At 39.0% G+C, this 16,683-nt stretch overlaps 2 protein-coding genes across 5 annotated transcripts; one reads left to right on the top strand and one right to left on the bottom strand.

Annotated features, from left to right (window-relative positions):
* Positions 1 to 2,413: 2,413 nt before the first annotated feature.
* On the top strand, positions 2,414 to 7,102 carry LOC131147990 (uncharacterized). Its single transcript, XM_058097712.1, has 12 exons — positions 2,414 to 2,673; positions 2,793 to 2,856; positions 3,081 to 3,488; positions 3,784 to 3,914; positions 4,020 to 4,128; positions 4,299 to 4,444; positions 4,575 to 4,645; positions 4,757 to 4,868; positions 4,970 to 5,172; positions 5,339 to 6,519; positions 6,626 to 6,897; positions 7,015 to 7,102. Exons 1-12 carry the CDS (start codon positions 2,459 to 2,461, stop codon positions 7,046 to 7,048), a joined length of 2,946 nt encoding a protein of 981 aa, XP_057953695.1. The 5' UTR covers positions 2,414 to 2,458; the 3' UTR covers positions 7,049 to 7,102.
* Positions 7,103 to 7,916: 814 nt separating this feature from the next.
* On the bottom strand, positions 7,917 to 13,707 carry LOC131163374 (DExH-box ATP-dependent RNA helicase DExH18, mitochondrial). Of its 4 annotated transcripts, XR_009139067.1 has the most exons (5): positions 10,943 to 13,651; positions 9,558 to 9,624; positions 9,272 to 9,367; positions 8,340 to 8,373; positions 7,917 to 8,021 (listed from the first exon to the last, which is right to left on the bottom strand). XR_009139067.1 is itself a non-coding variant. In XM_058119973.1 (4 exons), the coding sequence occupies exons 1-2, from the start codon at positions 13,276 to 13,278 to the stop codon at positions 9,570 to 9,572; spliced, it is 2,391 nt and encodes a 796-aa protein (XP_057975956.1). In that variant the 5' UTR covers positions 13,279 to 13,707; the 3' UTR covers positions 7,917 to 8,021; positions 8,340 to 8,373; positions 9,558 to 9,569. The 4 variants fall into 4 exon arrangements, 2 of the variants coding, with proteins under 2 accessions (XP_057975956.1, XP_057975953.1); XR_009139066.1 differs by having other exon boundaries at positions 7,917 to 8,373; positions 10,943 to 13,707; XM_058119973.1 differs by lacking the exon at positions 9,272 to 9,367 and having other exon boundaries at positions 10,943 to 13,707.
* Between the last annotated feature and the right edge of the window lie 2,976 nt (positions 13,708 to 16,683).

The raw sequence follows: 16,683 nt of genomic DNA, 5'->3' as shown, positions 1-16,683 counted from the left end.
AGTAATGCACCAGGATTATCACTTGGATGTAAGTAATATGGACTGGATGAATCATCAGAAAGATTGATCATACGATGACAATTTTGAGAACTGGTAGAATTATCAGCAGAAGTCATATATGGAATTTCTCCAAGAAATATAAAAAATTTGCAGATCAACGAATTTTTCTTTGTAAAGACCAGAGATAAAAGCAATTCACTTGAGGCTTTACAATTTGATACTAGAATAATGCCGATACAGAATACTAATCTATCAGCTTCTCTTGATCAGCGTCAGAATTTTTCTGAATATTCGTACTGCTCAGAATTTGGAGGCGCACTGTGGCTAAAAACAGAGCTTTCATGGTTTCTTGAAACTTAAAAAAAATTGCGGAAGGGAAGCAAGTGCTCTGATACCATGTGAAGTTTTTACATAAGCTGAAAAATTCTTCTCTATTATCTGCTTCAAATACAGAGTATATGTTTGTATTTATATAATACAAGAATCAAGAATAAAGAAAACTAACTAATCAGGCTAACTAATTAACTAATCTTCTCTTCTTCTAATTTAACTTGCGTAGCTTTGGATTTCAGTTCCAACTGTTCAATTCTTGAAGTAATATTCCAACACTTATTTATCTTATTATTTATCTTATCATGAATGATGGAATCATTATATTCAATATAGTATGCACGGGCCAATCTGCATATTTTTTTTGTTTTACGCCTCGTAACTCTTCCTCAGCCAGGTTTGGGCTGAATAGCGGAGCAAGTACAAGTATTAGTATAAAAAATGCGTCCTTTGTCATTAATATTTACTCGCGGCCTCTCGGGAGAATCGATGACTGCATCTTTATTTATCATTTTTGGGGCTGTCCACCCGAGACAATCCATTCAACGAACCAAAAAACACCACAGCACAAGGAACCGAGTTTTTTCCTTTTTTATCATTTTTTAAAATATAGATATTAAATAATATTTTTTTACAACACATAATTAGATTTGTGTTTTACAAAAAATAATCTGCAGTGACACGTGGCAAATCTCGCTACTCCAAGTAGCGAGATTTGGTTAAAAATCGCTACTTGGAGTAGCGAGATTTGTGCTTTACGAAAAATAAACTCCAGTGACACGTGATAAATCTCGCTACTTGAAGTAGCGAGATTTGGTTAAAAATCGCTACTTGGACTAGCGAGATTACGTTAGAATCATTTTGGGAAATACTTCCCAGAATGAGGTATTATTTAATATATTTTAAAAAAAAAAAAGTTAAAACGAGAAAAAACTCACAATTTATCACCTAGTCCACCTAGACTGTAACTTGCAACGGTGTACAGGTACGGTTTTTAAGTTTTCAGTTGATCTAACGGCCAGGTACAGTTTTCAGTTGGATGGGCATATTATAAATTTCCCAACTAGGGCCTCGCTCGTCGAGTCAGACTCCGGCAGTATAGGCAACTATGCAGGGGCATTTTAGTCAACTAACAGTAGAATGGCGCGAACTGGACTTAACGGAACTGAAGTTACACGCCCAATTTACTACTCTTTTGAAATCCGCCTCTATAAGTACCCTGCGCCGGCTTCGCTTCTCTAAAGCATTTTCCCTCGCTCTTTCTGTTCAACTATCAAGAGCTGGACAGAGCACGATCTGCGCTTTTCCCTGGCGGTAAGCTTCTCTCCGACACTTCTCCGTGGATGAAAAATATACATCGAGTTGAATCTTCATTTGCGTTGTGATCGAACATACGCGACCTTTGGAAATGCTTAGATTTTTCCGTGGAAGTGCGCATTACATGTTCGAAGTTGTTTTCTAGTTGATTCTAATGTGAAATTAGGGCTTGAACACTGATCAAACATAATCGTGAATGAAATTAGATCTCTCGTTTTCCTCTGCGAATACTTCCATTTTCTATCTGAATCTGTGTTTTCTTCATCAGAGCTCTTAGTTTGGCCTCTTTTCTCTTATTTACCGACTCTTTATCCAAAGATTGGTTCCGCTTCTCTTCAATAACTGAAAGTGATCTTCTTTCTATGCGTTCTGCAGAAATTCGATGTTCCGGCAATTAATACATGCATAATAAATTAACTCCTTTTCTTTAGATTAGGTGCGATCATCTCTCTCTCTCTCTCTCGTGTGCTTGAAATTCTTGATATCATTGCAGGAAATGAAAAGTTTTAGTCTAACAGAACTCTTCACTTCGCTACCGAAATGCATATATACTTCGGGTAAATGTGATGGTACTGGATCAACTAATGATGATCTTAGAGAATTCAGCACCAAACTGACAGATGCCTACAAGAGGCTTATCGAATCTATCTTGCAAGACGACAGCGCTGAGTTCGTAAGTCAGTTGAAGAGACTCAAGGAAGAAGCTTTGAATCGAGAGAAATTTGAAGGAGGCCAAGGCAGAGGTTCACCAGAGGTGCTCCGCAGTGGCATTGTGTCGCGAATTCTGCATTTCTGTTGTGCATTTGATTCGATGAATTGTGCCTCTGCATTGCTCAACGGAGATATCGGGGTGGTGCCTCTTGTCAACGAGATGGATGATACTGGCTGGTCTGCCTTACACAAAGCGGCGGAGTTGCATGCTAAGAAATGCGTTGAGCTTCTGGTAAAGCAAGGAGCCCGTCCGGACATCAAGTGTAAGGACCAGCAAGCACGGCTCCCTCTGGAGCTAGCTTTGTATAGCAGACGGTAAAATCAAAATTCGCTGCCAATATTATTGACTTTATAAGAACTCCATAATTTTTATTAGAAACAGTGCTGTTTACATTTGAGTTTGCTTATTTTTTATTTTTCAACCAAAACTTCAGGATGGATGTGGTTTGGAATCCAAATGACGCAATTGAAGATCTCGTCGTATGTCTGAGAGAAAAGGTTGGTCCATGGGAGAGCAAATTTTGGTTTGATTCTCAATTTAATATATCTTTGTACTTTTTGTCTTTGAATTTTTTCCCCCTTCTTATAATATGAAAAGACTACAATGGTATTTTGAATATTCAAATTTCTATTTCAGCCACCGAAAAAGCCAAAGTCCAAGAGTATGAGACTACATATAGATTGATATGCATTGATTCTGCAATTGTCATCACATTTTACAGGATTTAACGGTGGTGAAACTTCTGGCTGAGAAAACAAAAGATATTTTAAAGGTTGCTTATGGGTGTGCTGTTGAATGTCGGGTTGTCCCTCTAGCTGCCCTGCTTATGGTAGCTGCTGAGAAAGTTAACACCTCGGCTTTGGTCCCACGACATGATACTGATTTAGGTTGCAAGGACAAGATTACTGTGTATGATTGCGTGATCAGAGAGGCATTGTCCCTGGGTTGGACTGGGATTTCCTCGTGGAGAACAAAAAAACGGACAGCTATTTGGAATCAAAGCGAGAATGCTGAGAGACGGAAACTCTTGTTATGTGAGATAGAGCTACTCCAGCAGTTTGGAGCAGTTGTTCAACGAAGTGGCTGCACTGATAGGAGGATTACATCACCACTAGTCCGTGCTGCACAGGTAAAACAATCTTTCAAGGCAGGAAAATTCCTTTTTAGCTTCTTGCTGTCAAAGAAGTTGCTTCCCTTTATGAGACAAATGTCTTCCAATCATGAAGGTGCAGCAGCCTAAAAGTCTGACTTGAAAGTGACAAACAGGATTAAAAATGAAATGTATTTAGCTCCATCATTCTCAGTTTTGTTTGTCAAGATATTAATCAGAATATATATCATCTGTTATTGGTGCATAAAACAAGTTATTGAAGTATAATATTATTACGGAGCTGAGGAACCAATACTAATAGTACCTTTTGTAGGCTGGAGATGAAGCAGTGATTGAGTTACTTTTAAAAACAGATATAGATGTAAATGATGTCGATGCAGAAGGAAATTCTGCGCTCCATTGGTCCCTGAAGACCAACAAGGATCTGTGTCCGCAACAGATAAGGTCTCTCTCTCTCTCTCTCTCTCTCTCTCTCTCTCTCTCTCTCTCTCTCTCACACACACACACACACACATACGCATCTGTAAATGTAATTGCTTCTGTTTCCAGAATTGTATGCCTCCTCCTGAAGCACGATGCTCTGGTAAGCCTGAAAAATCGATTGGGATTAACTGCGCTCCATATTGCTGCTGCAAATGGTAATAAACAGGCACTTCAGGTATATACAAGGCAATTCCCTTGAGTTCTCTTTTTCAACTTTTGTTTCTCATCTTCCATCTCCTGGGCAGTAGACTGACTTCTGCAATTTTATAACATGAACTACATTTTCTGCAAGCCAGGAAAAAAATATTTAAGTTATGATGCTTTCCTATGTCATTGACACCGCAGATTCTGCTATCTAAAGACCCTGATAGCATTGAGTCTACAACCGAAATGCTAGAAACCCCACTATTTTTTGCAGCCAAGAATGATTATTTGGATTGTGCGCAGCTTCTTCTGCACTTTGGTGCAAACACTGAAGTCCTCAATTTGCGGTTGAAGACAATTAATCCCTTTTGATTAAGTTCCTCACTATGGTTACTTTTTCGCTTTCTACATATGGCATATGCTAAGAGTTTCAGGTGCTGACAGCTGCCTGTTTGTCATCTTATTTTTATCCAGTAGACAAAGGCCTATAGACTTGGCCAAGTCGCAGGACATGCGTTTCATATTAAGCCCCACCAACATTAGCTTTAGTAAGTTAAATTTTATCACATATATTCACCCCAAATATTGTCGAAAGAATTGTGACCATTATAGGTAAGCAATACTAGCCTTAACTTAATATCCCCGCATCTGATATGCAGCAACCCAGGCTTCCCAACGAAAGTATACCCCCTGGTTACAGAATGATCAGATTCTTTCAGGGACCCGTGAAATTATTCCACCCATGACAAACAAAGGTACCACTGTTGAAAGGTAACTGCCCTCATTAAATTTACTATGTTTTAGTTCATATTTTGATAGGATTGGGATTTTTTTTTCCCTAGATCTCACTCATGTCTCCCATGTGGATCCAGAGTTTGCACTAGCCCTAAGACAGAGCTTTGTAGATTCTATGGATCTCCAGGTGGATCCCTCAGAGGAGCTAAGTGTTACCATGCTGAGAGTAAAGAAGAGCTTCAGCAGATAAGGCAGGATGCTCACTCAATTCATTCTCAGGCTAGAGAGAAACTTAAACAGAAAATATTTGTAGGAGGTCTCCCGCCTTCATTGGATTCAGGTTGGAAGCCTGAGAGAATTGTGAAATTTTCATTTTTCAATTTCTTTTTTAGGGTGGAAGCTAGGTACAAGATACATTCTTCATTGTCCAAGTATAGAAGTTAATGGTCGATGAATTGAATTGAATCAACAATTATTCAAATGATCATCCAATATGTGTGAGGCAGGTTCACTGGGAAAGTTTTTTGAAGAACAATTTGGGTGTGTAGAAGAAGCCATAGTTATCAATTCTCAAGCAGGCAATCCAATACAGTCAAGGGGGTTTGGCTTTGTCACCTTTAAATATGAGCAATCTGTTTCAGCTGCCCTTCAAGCGCACTATGTCACTATTAAAGGCAAGCTGGTTGAGATCAAAAGTGCTGTCCCAAAATGCCTATTAATTTCAGAATTTCAAAAGCTTTCGCCTAGACAACAAGAGGAACAGCAGAACAACCAATCACAAACTCAGGCACAAAGCCCTGATGAGGAGAAAACAGACAAGGGTAGACCTAAACAGATGTCTTTGGACGATGGATTGCTGTGCGTTCAACAGAATACACATTCATATGAATCTGAAGCTCATGTTACCACCTTCTCTGTGGACCAATTCCTGCCAGATTGGGTGAGCATCTTCAAAGGGTGGCTCCCCATCTTTTTGCAGGAGGTATCAAAGTGTTTGAGGGAAGGCGAGTGGTATCCTCTCTCATCCCTCAAGGCTGACTTTAGGGCTTCGTGTGGACTAGAACTAGACCATGCTTCTGTTGGCTACCACAAGCTTAGTGACTTTATGAGGTCTCTGCCTGGGATTTGTCGCATGAAGATTGTCCCTGTAGGAGGACGTGGACCTGCTACTCACATGGTCCTCCTGCCTAGCCTTCAGCCAAATGAAGAACTCGCCAAGTCGATCACAATGCCAGGCACATCATGTTGTACACCATTTGATGACAATACTGACTATGTTTTCTGTGACAGCTACCTTGAGGATGGTTCATCAATTTCTTATGCTGACTTCGGTTTCTTGGAAGTTGGCTTGGACGAGAGGAAATCATTTCATAATGAAAATTTTATCCATGAAGCTTTTGAAGCAAAGCAATATCAGTATGATGCTTTGCAGTGGGTGCACCCAAGATTCCTGGAGTTCTTGAAACCAGACCCACTCTTCCATGGCAGACCATGGACAATGAAACAAAATAATAGAGATGCAAGAGGCAGTGATAGTGAAAGGAGTGGGGAAGTGAGATGTGGGAAAGAAGGGGATGCTAAAGGGAAGAAACTGAAGAAGCAACAGAGGCATCTAGTTTTGGAGGCCCTTGCAATAAAAAGAAAAAGCTCCTCAGTTTTCTTTCTCCGTGAATTTGATTTTTATGATGTGAGGAACGAATTATGCAGTGTTGTTAGTGTATTGAGAACTTCACATCTACATTACTTTGTGCACAGTAACTGTTTTTTTGCGGTCTTGTGGATGGTGTGTGCAGAATTACAAAGCAAGCATGGAGCAGGGAAAGTGCTTCGCCTGCAACCAAGGTAAGATGTCATGGACCAACTTTCCATGCCAACACTCACTGTGGTGCAGTGACTGTAAACATCTGGCTGTTCAAGCTGCTGCTGGAACTTTTGAGCACAAGTGTGTGGTCTGCGACTCCAAAGTGGAGGAAATCATATGGAATCCGTGGCATGACAACCCTCAACAAACAGGCAATGTGCCTAGTGATGAGTTTCCTTCTTTTGATCCAAACCAAATACAAAGGTAAGTCCATCTTAAAGCCTGCGCTTGTCATCATATGTTCTCATTTATTATTGCAATAACATTTGGGTAATACCACAGAGAGAATGACCTTTATGCTTTTTTACGTTTCTCTGCAAGCTCGGGCAAGAAGAAATTTCCTCTGCACAATTGATGATGATGTTGCTGCTGGCGCCAGAAAAAGGGAAGATTGCAAGACAGTTAACACGATTTTTTTTTGGGATTTTGGGAGGGGGGGGGGGTGTTGGTGCGGCTTTGGGAGGTACTGCTTTGGACTTGAGACAACAACTCACTAGTTGATGGACACAATTTCAGCCTGGACTAGAGAAAACTCACAATTCCTTTTTTCATTTTCTCATGTTAGCATCAATATTAGTTTTCATCCAACCACTATTAAGAAGTTGACGCTGTGGTCCTACCGGCATTGGGAAGTGTCTGTTCATTACGTCAAGACCCCGACGAGCATCAACCCCCTTGTATCATTCTTGTGTTGAGAACATGGATCTTCTATCTTCTCCCCATCTTCTGTCCCCCTTCTTCTCTCGTCACATCATAAGATAGTATGAAAAACCATAAACCTTTAAAATAATTGATGGTATAACAGCAGAAAAATTAAAAGGGGGCAGGCGGGGCACAGAATGGGGAGACAGGATCCAAACTCCAGTGTGGAAGCATTCATTGTCCGACCAATATTTCTAGAAGAAGCTATTAATCACCAGGGTGAGGAATTTGAAAAGCAGCACTCTTATTTCAATAAAAAGAGAAATGAAAATGTTGAACAATCCAGTAACTGATCCTCACGCAATGTCCAGAATCTTTTCATGTCCCCCAAAATTTATTCACGATGAATGTGAAACCTTTCTAGCCAAACCGAAAGGGGGAAATTTTGATGATGTATATCAACACGCAGACATGTGGAAATAAGAACACACGGCTCTTACAAGGTGTAAGGCCAAAACTGTGAAGAAAGATATCACACTTTACATCATTTAGAAAAATAAAAGTTAAAGAAAGGGAAATAATTGTAAGAACGTGACTGAATGATATCCCAATTAAGTAGTGAGTATCCACAGGACTGCAAACTACTTCAACTGCCTCAACCTGCTTTTCTTGAAATTACACAAATCCTGAAATTGAACATAAGATTTAGAGCAATGTTCTACTATACAAGTCTAATTTGATAACAACTACCCTAAAATTCAACTGGTTGAACCAGAGAAGAGAACAAATGTTTAGGCTACTCCGCAAAAGTCTCAAAATTCCAGTCATCTTCCACAAACTCATGGGTATTGAAAGGCCCTACAGTCCACTGCCTTCGGTGTTAAACTAAATTTTTCATCAACTAAATGTCTAAATGTATCTGCACATCTTTAGGAAGTATAGTAAAGAAGGTTGACAGCCATAAAAAAGAATTTTAAGATGATGGATCACAATAGCCCACACACCTCTCTGCTTTAAGCAAGTTGCCTCCAACCTCACCTGCAAATTCAAATTTGTAGCCTTTTAGCACAAAATTGCAGTAGCATCAAAATTTTATGATAAATATGAGCACTTTTATCCAATATCTCATACCATCAAGCAACTCTAGTTAATGTGAGGGGATAAACATGAAGCATGATGGTTTAGCTCCAATGTCATTTCACCAAGAATCTATTAGCCATCTTAGTTACCCACAGACTTGGTAACAGATCTAGGTTTAGTGAATCTTCCTTTATGGATGGGAGAGAAAATAGGTAAAAAACAGGGATTTGTGACAAAGTGAAGGAATCGCACATCAGCATACTTCAAGCTCCTACACCTCAAAGCCAAACTCATAATTTCTTTCTTTCCTCTCTTACCTATCTATACATTTGGTACATAGAATAGAATGAAATCAAAATTGTCACTCAATTTCTTCACGCTTTTCATTAAATTTTTATTCCATTCTACTCCCACCCCCTTCCATTCCAAGAACCATCATTTGAAGGGAAAAGACGGAAAAATGATGGGGGGGAAGATCAAGCTGAACATGCTCATCACTGATTTATGCCAGCTTCAGCATTTATCCATATCAGAAAAAAAGGCAGGTAAAAACCAAAAAAGAAAAAGAAATAAAACCTACTAGGCTAAACAGATTGTCAGTTTCCATTCTCTGGTAATTCATGCAACAATTAACGCATTGTGAATGAACACAGAATGAAAAAAGCACATTCAAATGGTTTTTAAGTGCATGCTTGTCCATCCCTTCTGGCTTAAACAGCCAATACTTCAACAATGTGATCCTCAAGAGAGCATGAAATATAAATGCTAAATAATGCGAAAGCCCCACATCTCCTCAATTATTAGTAACCCCAAACTTATTGTTAAATTTCATCATACAAATGGCTGCAATTCTTACCTAAACTCTGCAAAGATTCATAAAGCTGAATAATTACATATTCACTATGCATGTGTATGTACCCACATGCGCAAATTCATCAAAGAAGGCTTTTCTCTGCAGAAGGCATAGTGAAAAGGGAAAAAGGAAAATTATGAACATTATGCAGTTTCTGTCTAGGGTTTTCCTTAAATCTCAAAGTATTACAAATATGAAAACTGTATGATATCAACATATTAGGGGAGAAGAGTAACAGAAACAGAAGATGGTGTCACAGCCAAAACATGGAGGATGGTGGTACATGTACCTGGCAAGAAAACTAGGCAGCCACCTTCTCTGAATAATTGTGCAGTGAGAAATTTGTTTGCCTTTTTCTGCAAAGTGGAAAAGATGCCATTATTTGGAATCAATTAAATTGCATAAAAACCCAAAAATCTCTTTCTTGATAAGAATTAAAAACACAACTATCTCAGAGACAGAACCAGCAAAATCTTTTACAATATTATATCCCTGGCGGCCAAACTAGGGAAAAGCTCATGTTAAAACAAAACCATATGCGGACCTATGTTAGAACTTAGAACAAGGAAGCAATAGAAAAAAAAAATGGCAACAATATTTCATTCTCCATAAATCACTTCAAAATAACAAGACTAAAAACCATTAGCATTCTGAACAACCTGTTTATCAAAACCTTTGCTTTCCAAGGATATCCTTTTGGAAAAAGAAAAAGAATATATATGGCACTGTTGGAATCTCCAGCCATGATAATCCTTCCAACATTCTAATCCTTATCAATCAAGCAAACCATCAATAGGGTTGTGAGCTCATGAAATAAAACAATGTGGTCCTCTTCGGCAGCAGAAAAGCACAGGGATCTCCTGATGATCTCAACTAATTAGTACATATCCTTAAAAAAAAAGCTGATAATGCCCACTAATGTTCAACAATAATAAGCTTAAACAAAAAAATATATATCTAATCAGCATGCCTCTACTGCCATCATATCACAAACAATGGCCACTCTTACAGTCACCAATCCCGCTGCCACAACTCCCACCTGTTACAACAACTGCACTACCAACTACATGACCACCAACACCACAACCACCAACACAATAATCCCAAACATCATCACCTCTCTGATGTAAGGCAGCCTGATTTCTGAATAAATGCTAATGAACATTAAAGTAAATTATATCAAAACCTAACACAAACTATAGCTACTTAAAATATTTGAAGAACTTCAAAAGACCATAAATTGTTGAGGTTTTAAAAAATCAATTCCAACCAAACCTAATCAAGCCAAGACTAACACCATCAACCTAGCAAAATGGCTACCACCATCTCAACCATAACCATGCACGCCATATGACCACTATCACCACTCCCACCACCATCACCCAAGAAACTCACCAACAGTGCTACTTAACCACCACCAGCCCTGCCACCGTAATCACACTATTTTTGAACAATTTCTATAACTTAAGAAAGCTTTTGAGTTAAATGATGCCTGTGCAGCGATTTTAATGCACAAGATTAAAGGGCAAATACAAGACAGGGGACATAACAAAATAAATTATTATCAGTAACTGTAGACTACAATAGTATCAACACTCAGAGCTCCAATCATGAAAACTATTAATAGCATGTCAATTCAGGAAGCTAAAAATACAACTAATTCAGCAAACTTACTTTTCATAGAGTTTAATCAGTGACCTTGGCCTCTCATAGCCATCTTCCTTCTTTTGGGGCTTTGGTTTCACTGCCTGCCTTGATTCTGGTTTCCAGCAAGCTTTGGCAAGAGACTCTCCCAGTAAACTGGCAATATCAGCTGCCATCGTCTCAGCTTTCTTCACATATGGAAAAGTTTCCTTCTTAAAGTGGTAAGACAACCAAAGATACATAGACAAGACTTGATGCTTAGTCTCAAGGTCCAAAAGCTCCGAGTCGTTACGGGCAGAACCTTTTGGCATGCCCATTGCAATGCCAACTGGGAGATTTTGACCGTATGATGAAGCAAACCTCATAAGATGGTACATGGCTTTTGGGTCTCTAACATTAACTGGAGCAAAGCAAAAGTTAAAACGATCTTCCAGTGATAATCCCTGGACTTTCTCTAACATATTTGCTACCTTCTTGATATGAGCATGTTGGCACAAAAAGTAAGAACCATCTAGACGACAATTTTCACCAAACTTATCCAGCAGCTGGGAGAATGTCGCATTTGGGAGTTGGCCAGCAAATAACTCAACTTGCTCAAAGAAAGGAAAAAGCCCCACTTTCTTAACTTCATCAAAAGGCTTCTTCAGACACTTAATCAGATAATCTAAATCATCTAAATGTAGAGTTGTTGTGAGCCCATCAGGATAGAGACATCCCCTTCGACCAGCTCTTCCAGCAATTTGCTTCACCTGTGATGCTGGAACTGGAACAATCTTGTGGCCGTTGTACTTAGAAAGACTGTAGAAAATAACTCTTCTGATATTAAGATTCAAACCCATTCCAACTGCATCACTTGCAACCAAAACATCAAATTCATTATCTTGATCATTAAATAAGCTAGCTTGCTGCCTACGAGTCTCTGGTGGCAAGGCACCATAAATAACACAACATCGGTGCTTTGTATGTTTCTCAATTGCCATTTTCACCTCAAATATCTCTCTCCTAGAGAATGCAACCACACAGTCTCCGGACCGAACATTTTGAAGATCACCCAATAGAGTCTTGGCTTCAACCACCAAAGGCTTGAACCTTCCATAATGGTTTTCAACCAACTCGTCGCCAGTTTCGGAACACATCTTTCGAACAATATTTAGAACACTTGGATCCCCACATAAATGTATTTCATCAGCTTTTAACCCAAGTAGAGCTCGTGTCCATGCATAACCTCTACATGGGTCTGCCATCATCTGAATTTCATCAATAACGGCCACATCATACAATTCATCAGTGGACACCATTTCCACAGTACAAGCAATATGGTTAGAAAAAGGGACATGCTTCTTTTCTTGCCCTGTGTGAAGGCTACAGTAGATCCCCAATGAATTAACCTTGTCAAATACTTCCATGGCCAACAACCTAAGAGGACTGCAGTATATACCATTCTTTGCTTCCATGAAGCTCTGCAGAGCATTGTAGGTTTTGCCACTGTTAGTCGGACCACAATGATAAATAATTTTACGTTTCATGGCTCGTGCAAAGGGAAACCAAGTGTGGGGTTTTGTAAGGTCAGCCGATTCAATCATGCTCCTAAATCGCTTGATCTCATCTGGGAATTCTTCCAAACAATATTCAACAAATATAGGGAAAAGGAATCGGTCAGCAGCATCAGATGGACCAAGCGTCACCAAGTACTTGGCTACATCAGCTGAACATTTCTTGAAGAAGAAGTTGTTCCGAAACTTATGCACAGCAGTAGGATAAAATGAGGTACCAATGTAGATTGCCAGAGCCTGATTAGATGCCCAACCTGATCTCGCAAAGCTACGGAAGATATCTGCAAGCATTTCCCAGTCAGACCGCGTTTGCTTTGCACATTTTACATTATTGCGAAGCTCGTGGTACAATTCCACAGGACTGCGCAATGCAACATGCTCAAACCCAACACTCTTTCCACTGCCCACATCAACCTTATTACATTCTGACTCGATCACGGTTGAATTGCGAGCATCATCCTCATTTACCCCATCCCCATCTTCTACTGCTGTAGAAACACAATTACTACTATCATTAACATCATTCCTATCCTCCACAATGGATGAGAATGATTTCGCACCAATGGTATAATTATGGCTCCTAAATTTTGAACTCTGCAAAGCTAATTGCAGATTATTTGTATTCATCAAACCCATCCAAAAGGGAATGTCGGGCACATCATAAAAAGCACCGGTTGGCTTCCTCTGGGGGTCGCAGCGATCCCATCCTCCACGAGAATGGACGTATCGACTTGATATCAAAACCCTAGAACTAACAAATCTGTTCTTTGATGCATAAATACGAAACAGAGTAGTTGCTGGACCTCTTGCCATTTAACACCCGCATGCGAATCCAATGAATTTAAACAATTGCACTAATCTAATTGATGTATCAAATGATCACAATCACAAAACGACTCAATTTGCGAAATATACAGTGGAAGAAGGTGATCTCCAAAAGCTGCATTAATCATACCTCGATGGGTTGAGAGAGAAAATCGGGCGCTCGAGCATTTCACACAGAGAGTGCGAGTGCGTGTGCGTGTGGGAGAGAGACAGAGACAGGGCCGGGTGGCGTTAACCACCAAAACCCTAACCAGTTCGGCCTATCGGGGATGGTTGGTCACCGGCCCATAAGCTCACCGAAGCCAGCCCAATGTAAAACCTAAAAGCTCATCATCTCCCGACTATGGAGTTGCATGTTTCAAAATCCATACTGCTAAACTTGGTGACGTAAATAATTATTATACCAGTATCTAAAATTTTAGTGTATTACAAAGATCTTACTCATTGTTTAGTTCTTCTTTTTCACAGTTAATGTTTATATTATTAATTAAAGGAACACAGGTATTCTTTAACCATTAAATTTTAAAAATATTCTCAAATTTTTACATATATTCATTGAAAATTAAAATTTTGCTTAATAGGTAATTCAGTAAATATAAAATTTACTAATAAATATAATAACTATCTGTAGTTATAAACAACCATCCATAATAATTATACTTACTATTCAATATATTCATGGTCACTTGAAGCCAATAAACATTTAAGACTAGTATACATCTAAATTTACCATAATATTTTCCCGATCATATTATTAAACAAGGCTACTAAGACGCAAAAATCTTTAATTTCTCAATAAAAAAAGTAAGCAAATGAACTAGTAGTCTCACAATCTAATGTGTTTTCATATCCAATAACTACAATTATAAAATAATTTTATTCACTTGTAATGGCATAATAATTTTAGCGGTAACCTAAAAGGAGGGGGAGGAGAAGTCGCGTACAATGATAAAAAATAAAGAATAATATGAATTATACAATTTAAATCGCCACCTAATATTATAAATTGACTATTCTCTCATTGCTAAAGGGCATGTTGGTCTCTATCTTTAACATTGACATCGATTGTAGCCATTAAAAATAGTACTCTTTCTAAGTTTATTAAAGAAATAATTTAATTTTAACAACTCCTCAAATTTAGAGTCATTCTCAATACAAGTCACAAATGAAGCAATGTCCACTCTTTAAATTATTATCAGGTTTCCTCTTTCTCTCCAAATTGGTGTTAGCTAATGGTTTAAAGGATTTAATTTCAATTTGCTTAACAAAGTTCATTTTCAATGTACTCTTAAGTTGTACTTGAGAAAAATATTCTAAGCACTAATATTAGGAGGTCAAATAAGGCATTGCGAGGTAAAATGAGGCATCCCAACACATAGCCCTCGACTGATGTGTTAAGACCGGAGGAACCCATGGGTAGGCATGATACGCATGGGTGAACAACAACTTGACCCAAAAGCTTAAACCTATCAGGTCTTGAGCTCATCCATATATATAAGCACTCATCATCCACTCTAATTTTCCAATGTGGGATAAGCTCACAAGTGAAATTCTCAACAATCTCCCCCTCACTTGTGAGTTCCAATTGCTCTCCTTTGAACGAAAATCATCTCCCTTATAGAGCAAGCCCAATTCCCCAACAGTTGCTCAAGTGGGCCTTACCATTGGCGCCTTATGTGCATCAAATTGCATTTCATGTGCCTTCGAACCAATCCTACCTCTCACGTCTTGACCCTATTCAAATCCATCTGCAGCCTAGATGATCTTTATTAGCCTCAATCACACACTTGGTCCTCCAACTATTAGCACGTCAGGAGAATTAGCTTCACGTCTCAACTTTTTTATGATGTCGCTTACCCAGACTTACGAACCGTTGGCTTTATACCTCTTGGATCCATCATGCTCTTCTTTGATCCTGTACACCCATTTGTTGTGAAGAGCCTTCTTACCATTGAGCAACTTAACTAGTTTCCATGTTTTGTTGGAGTTAAGAGACTCCGTCTCGTCTTTCATTGCAAGCTCCCACTTGCTCAAATCTCCTGCCTGACATGCTTCAACATAGCATTCAGGTTCTCCTCCATCTGTAAGAAGTAAATGATTCACATACCTCCTATTTGGTACATGCTGCCAAGATGATCTCCTAAGCTCCGGTGCTGGAGTAGGAGGTGGTGGTGCAACAATCTGCTCCACAGGTTCCTCTACCTGAGGATTCTCAATATGCTGCTAAGGATTCTCGGTATTCCACTGACGTATCCTTACACCTTCTAGAACATCATCCACATCTACAAAGGTTGTTTCAAACTCTGTAGATTCTATTGTGTGGCTATCTTTGTACATCAACTTTTCATCAAAAATCACATCTCTGCTTCTGATCACTTTTTTGTTTTCATCATCCCAAATGCGATACCCATATTCATCTCCACCATAACCAACGAAGGTGCATTTCCAGGATTTTGGATCCAGCTTATTCCTAACATGATCATTGATATGTGCATATGCAACACAACCAAAAACTCTCAAATGTGAAAGTCTTACCTCTTTATTGCTCTATACTTTTTTTGGTAGATTATAATCCAATGGTACTAATGGACTCCTGTTAATAAAATAAGTTGTTGTGTTGACTGCTTCTGCCCAAAACATTATTGGCAAGCCTAATTGCATACGCATGCTTTTGGCTTTTTCTATCAATGTTCTGTTTATCCGCTCAGCTACACCGTTGTGTTGAGGCATACCTAGCACAGTTCTTTCCATTTTGATACCATGCTCATAGCAGAATTTCTTGAACTCAGTGTCAACATACTCACCACCGTTATTTGTTCTCAGCTTCTTGATTTTCAAACTAATTTCATTTTCTACCATTGCTTTCCAAATTTTAAAAGCATCAAAAACATCAGATTTATATTTCAAGAAGTAAACTCATACCTTTCGTGGATGATCGTCAATAGATGTTACGAAGTAATGCTTCCCACTTGTGGATGAAATGGTCATTGGTCCCCATACATCTGAATGGACTAGCTCAAGTCTCTCCTTCTTTGGTGTACTGATGTTCGTATTTAAACTGACCTTCTTCTGTTTCCCAAATATGCAATCCTCACATATGTCAATCTCCATCGACTGTAAATCACTTAACTTACCCTTTGAGTGCATCATCCTAAGTCTCTTCTCACTCAAGTGTCCGAGTCGTTGATGTCATATGTTGCTATCATCATTTCCTGTAGCAATTGTAATAGACATGCATGCATTAGGAGTTACATAAAGAGTACCACTTTTCTTACCTCGTGCAATCATCGATGCACCCTTTGAAATCTCACATTCATCACCAATGAAAGTTATGTTATATCCTTCATCTGCCAGTTGACCAACTGAGATCAAATTCTTCCGCAGGTCTGGAAT

Source organism: Malania oleifera, chromosome 1 (genome assembly GCF_029873635.1).
Source record: "Malania oleifera isolate guangnan ecotype guangnan chromosome 1, ASM2987363v1, whole genome shotgun sequence".
Lineage (NCBI taxonomy): Eukaryota > Viridiplantae > Streptophyta > Magnoliopsida > Santalales > Ximeniaceae > Malania > Malania oleifera.
This window is presented reverse-complemented; position numbering and strand designations above follow the sequence as displayed.

What these genes read in the sequence shown, in the direction of transcription:
- LOC131147990 (XM_058097712.1), top strand. Translation starts at nt 2,459, where the DNA reads ATGAATTGTGCCTCTGCATTGCTCAACGGAGATATCGGGGTGGTGCCT. An exon ending in TCGTATGTCTGAGAGAAAAG is followed by an intron (nt 2,857 to 3,080) that starts GTTGGTCCATGG and finishes CACATTTTACAG; the next exon opens with GATTTAACGGTGGTGAAACT. An exon ending in GTGAATTTGATTTTTATGAT is followed by an intron (nt 6,520 to 6,625) that starts GTGAGGAACGAA and finishes TGGTGTGTGCAG; the next exon opens with AATTACAAAGCAAGCATGGA.
- LOC131163374 (XM_058119970.1), bottom strand. Translation starts at nt 13,278, where the DNA reads ATGGCAAGAGGTCCAGCAACTACTCTGTTTCGTATTTATGCATCAAAG. An exon ending in CTGATTAAACTCTATGAAAA is followed by an intron (nt 9,625 to 10,942) that starts GTAAGTTTGCTG and finishes TCCACTTTGCAG; the next exon opens with AAAAAGGCAAACAAATTTCT.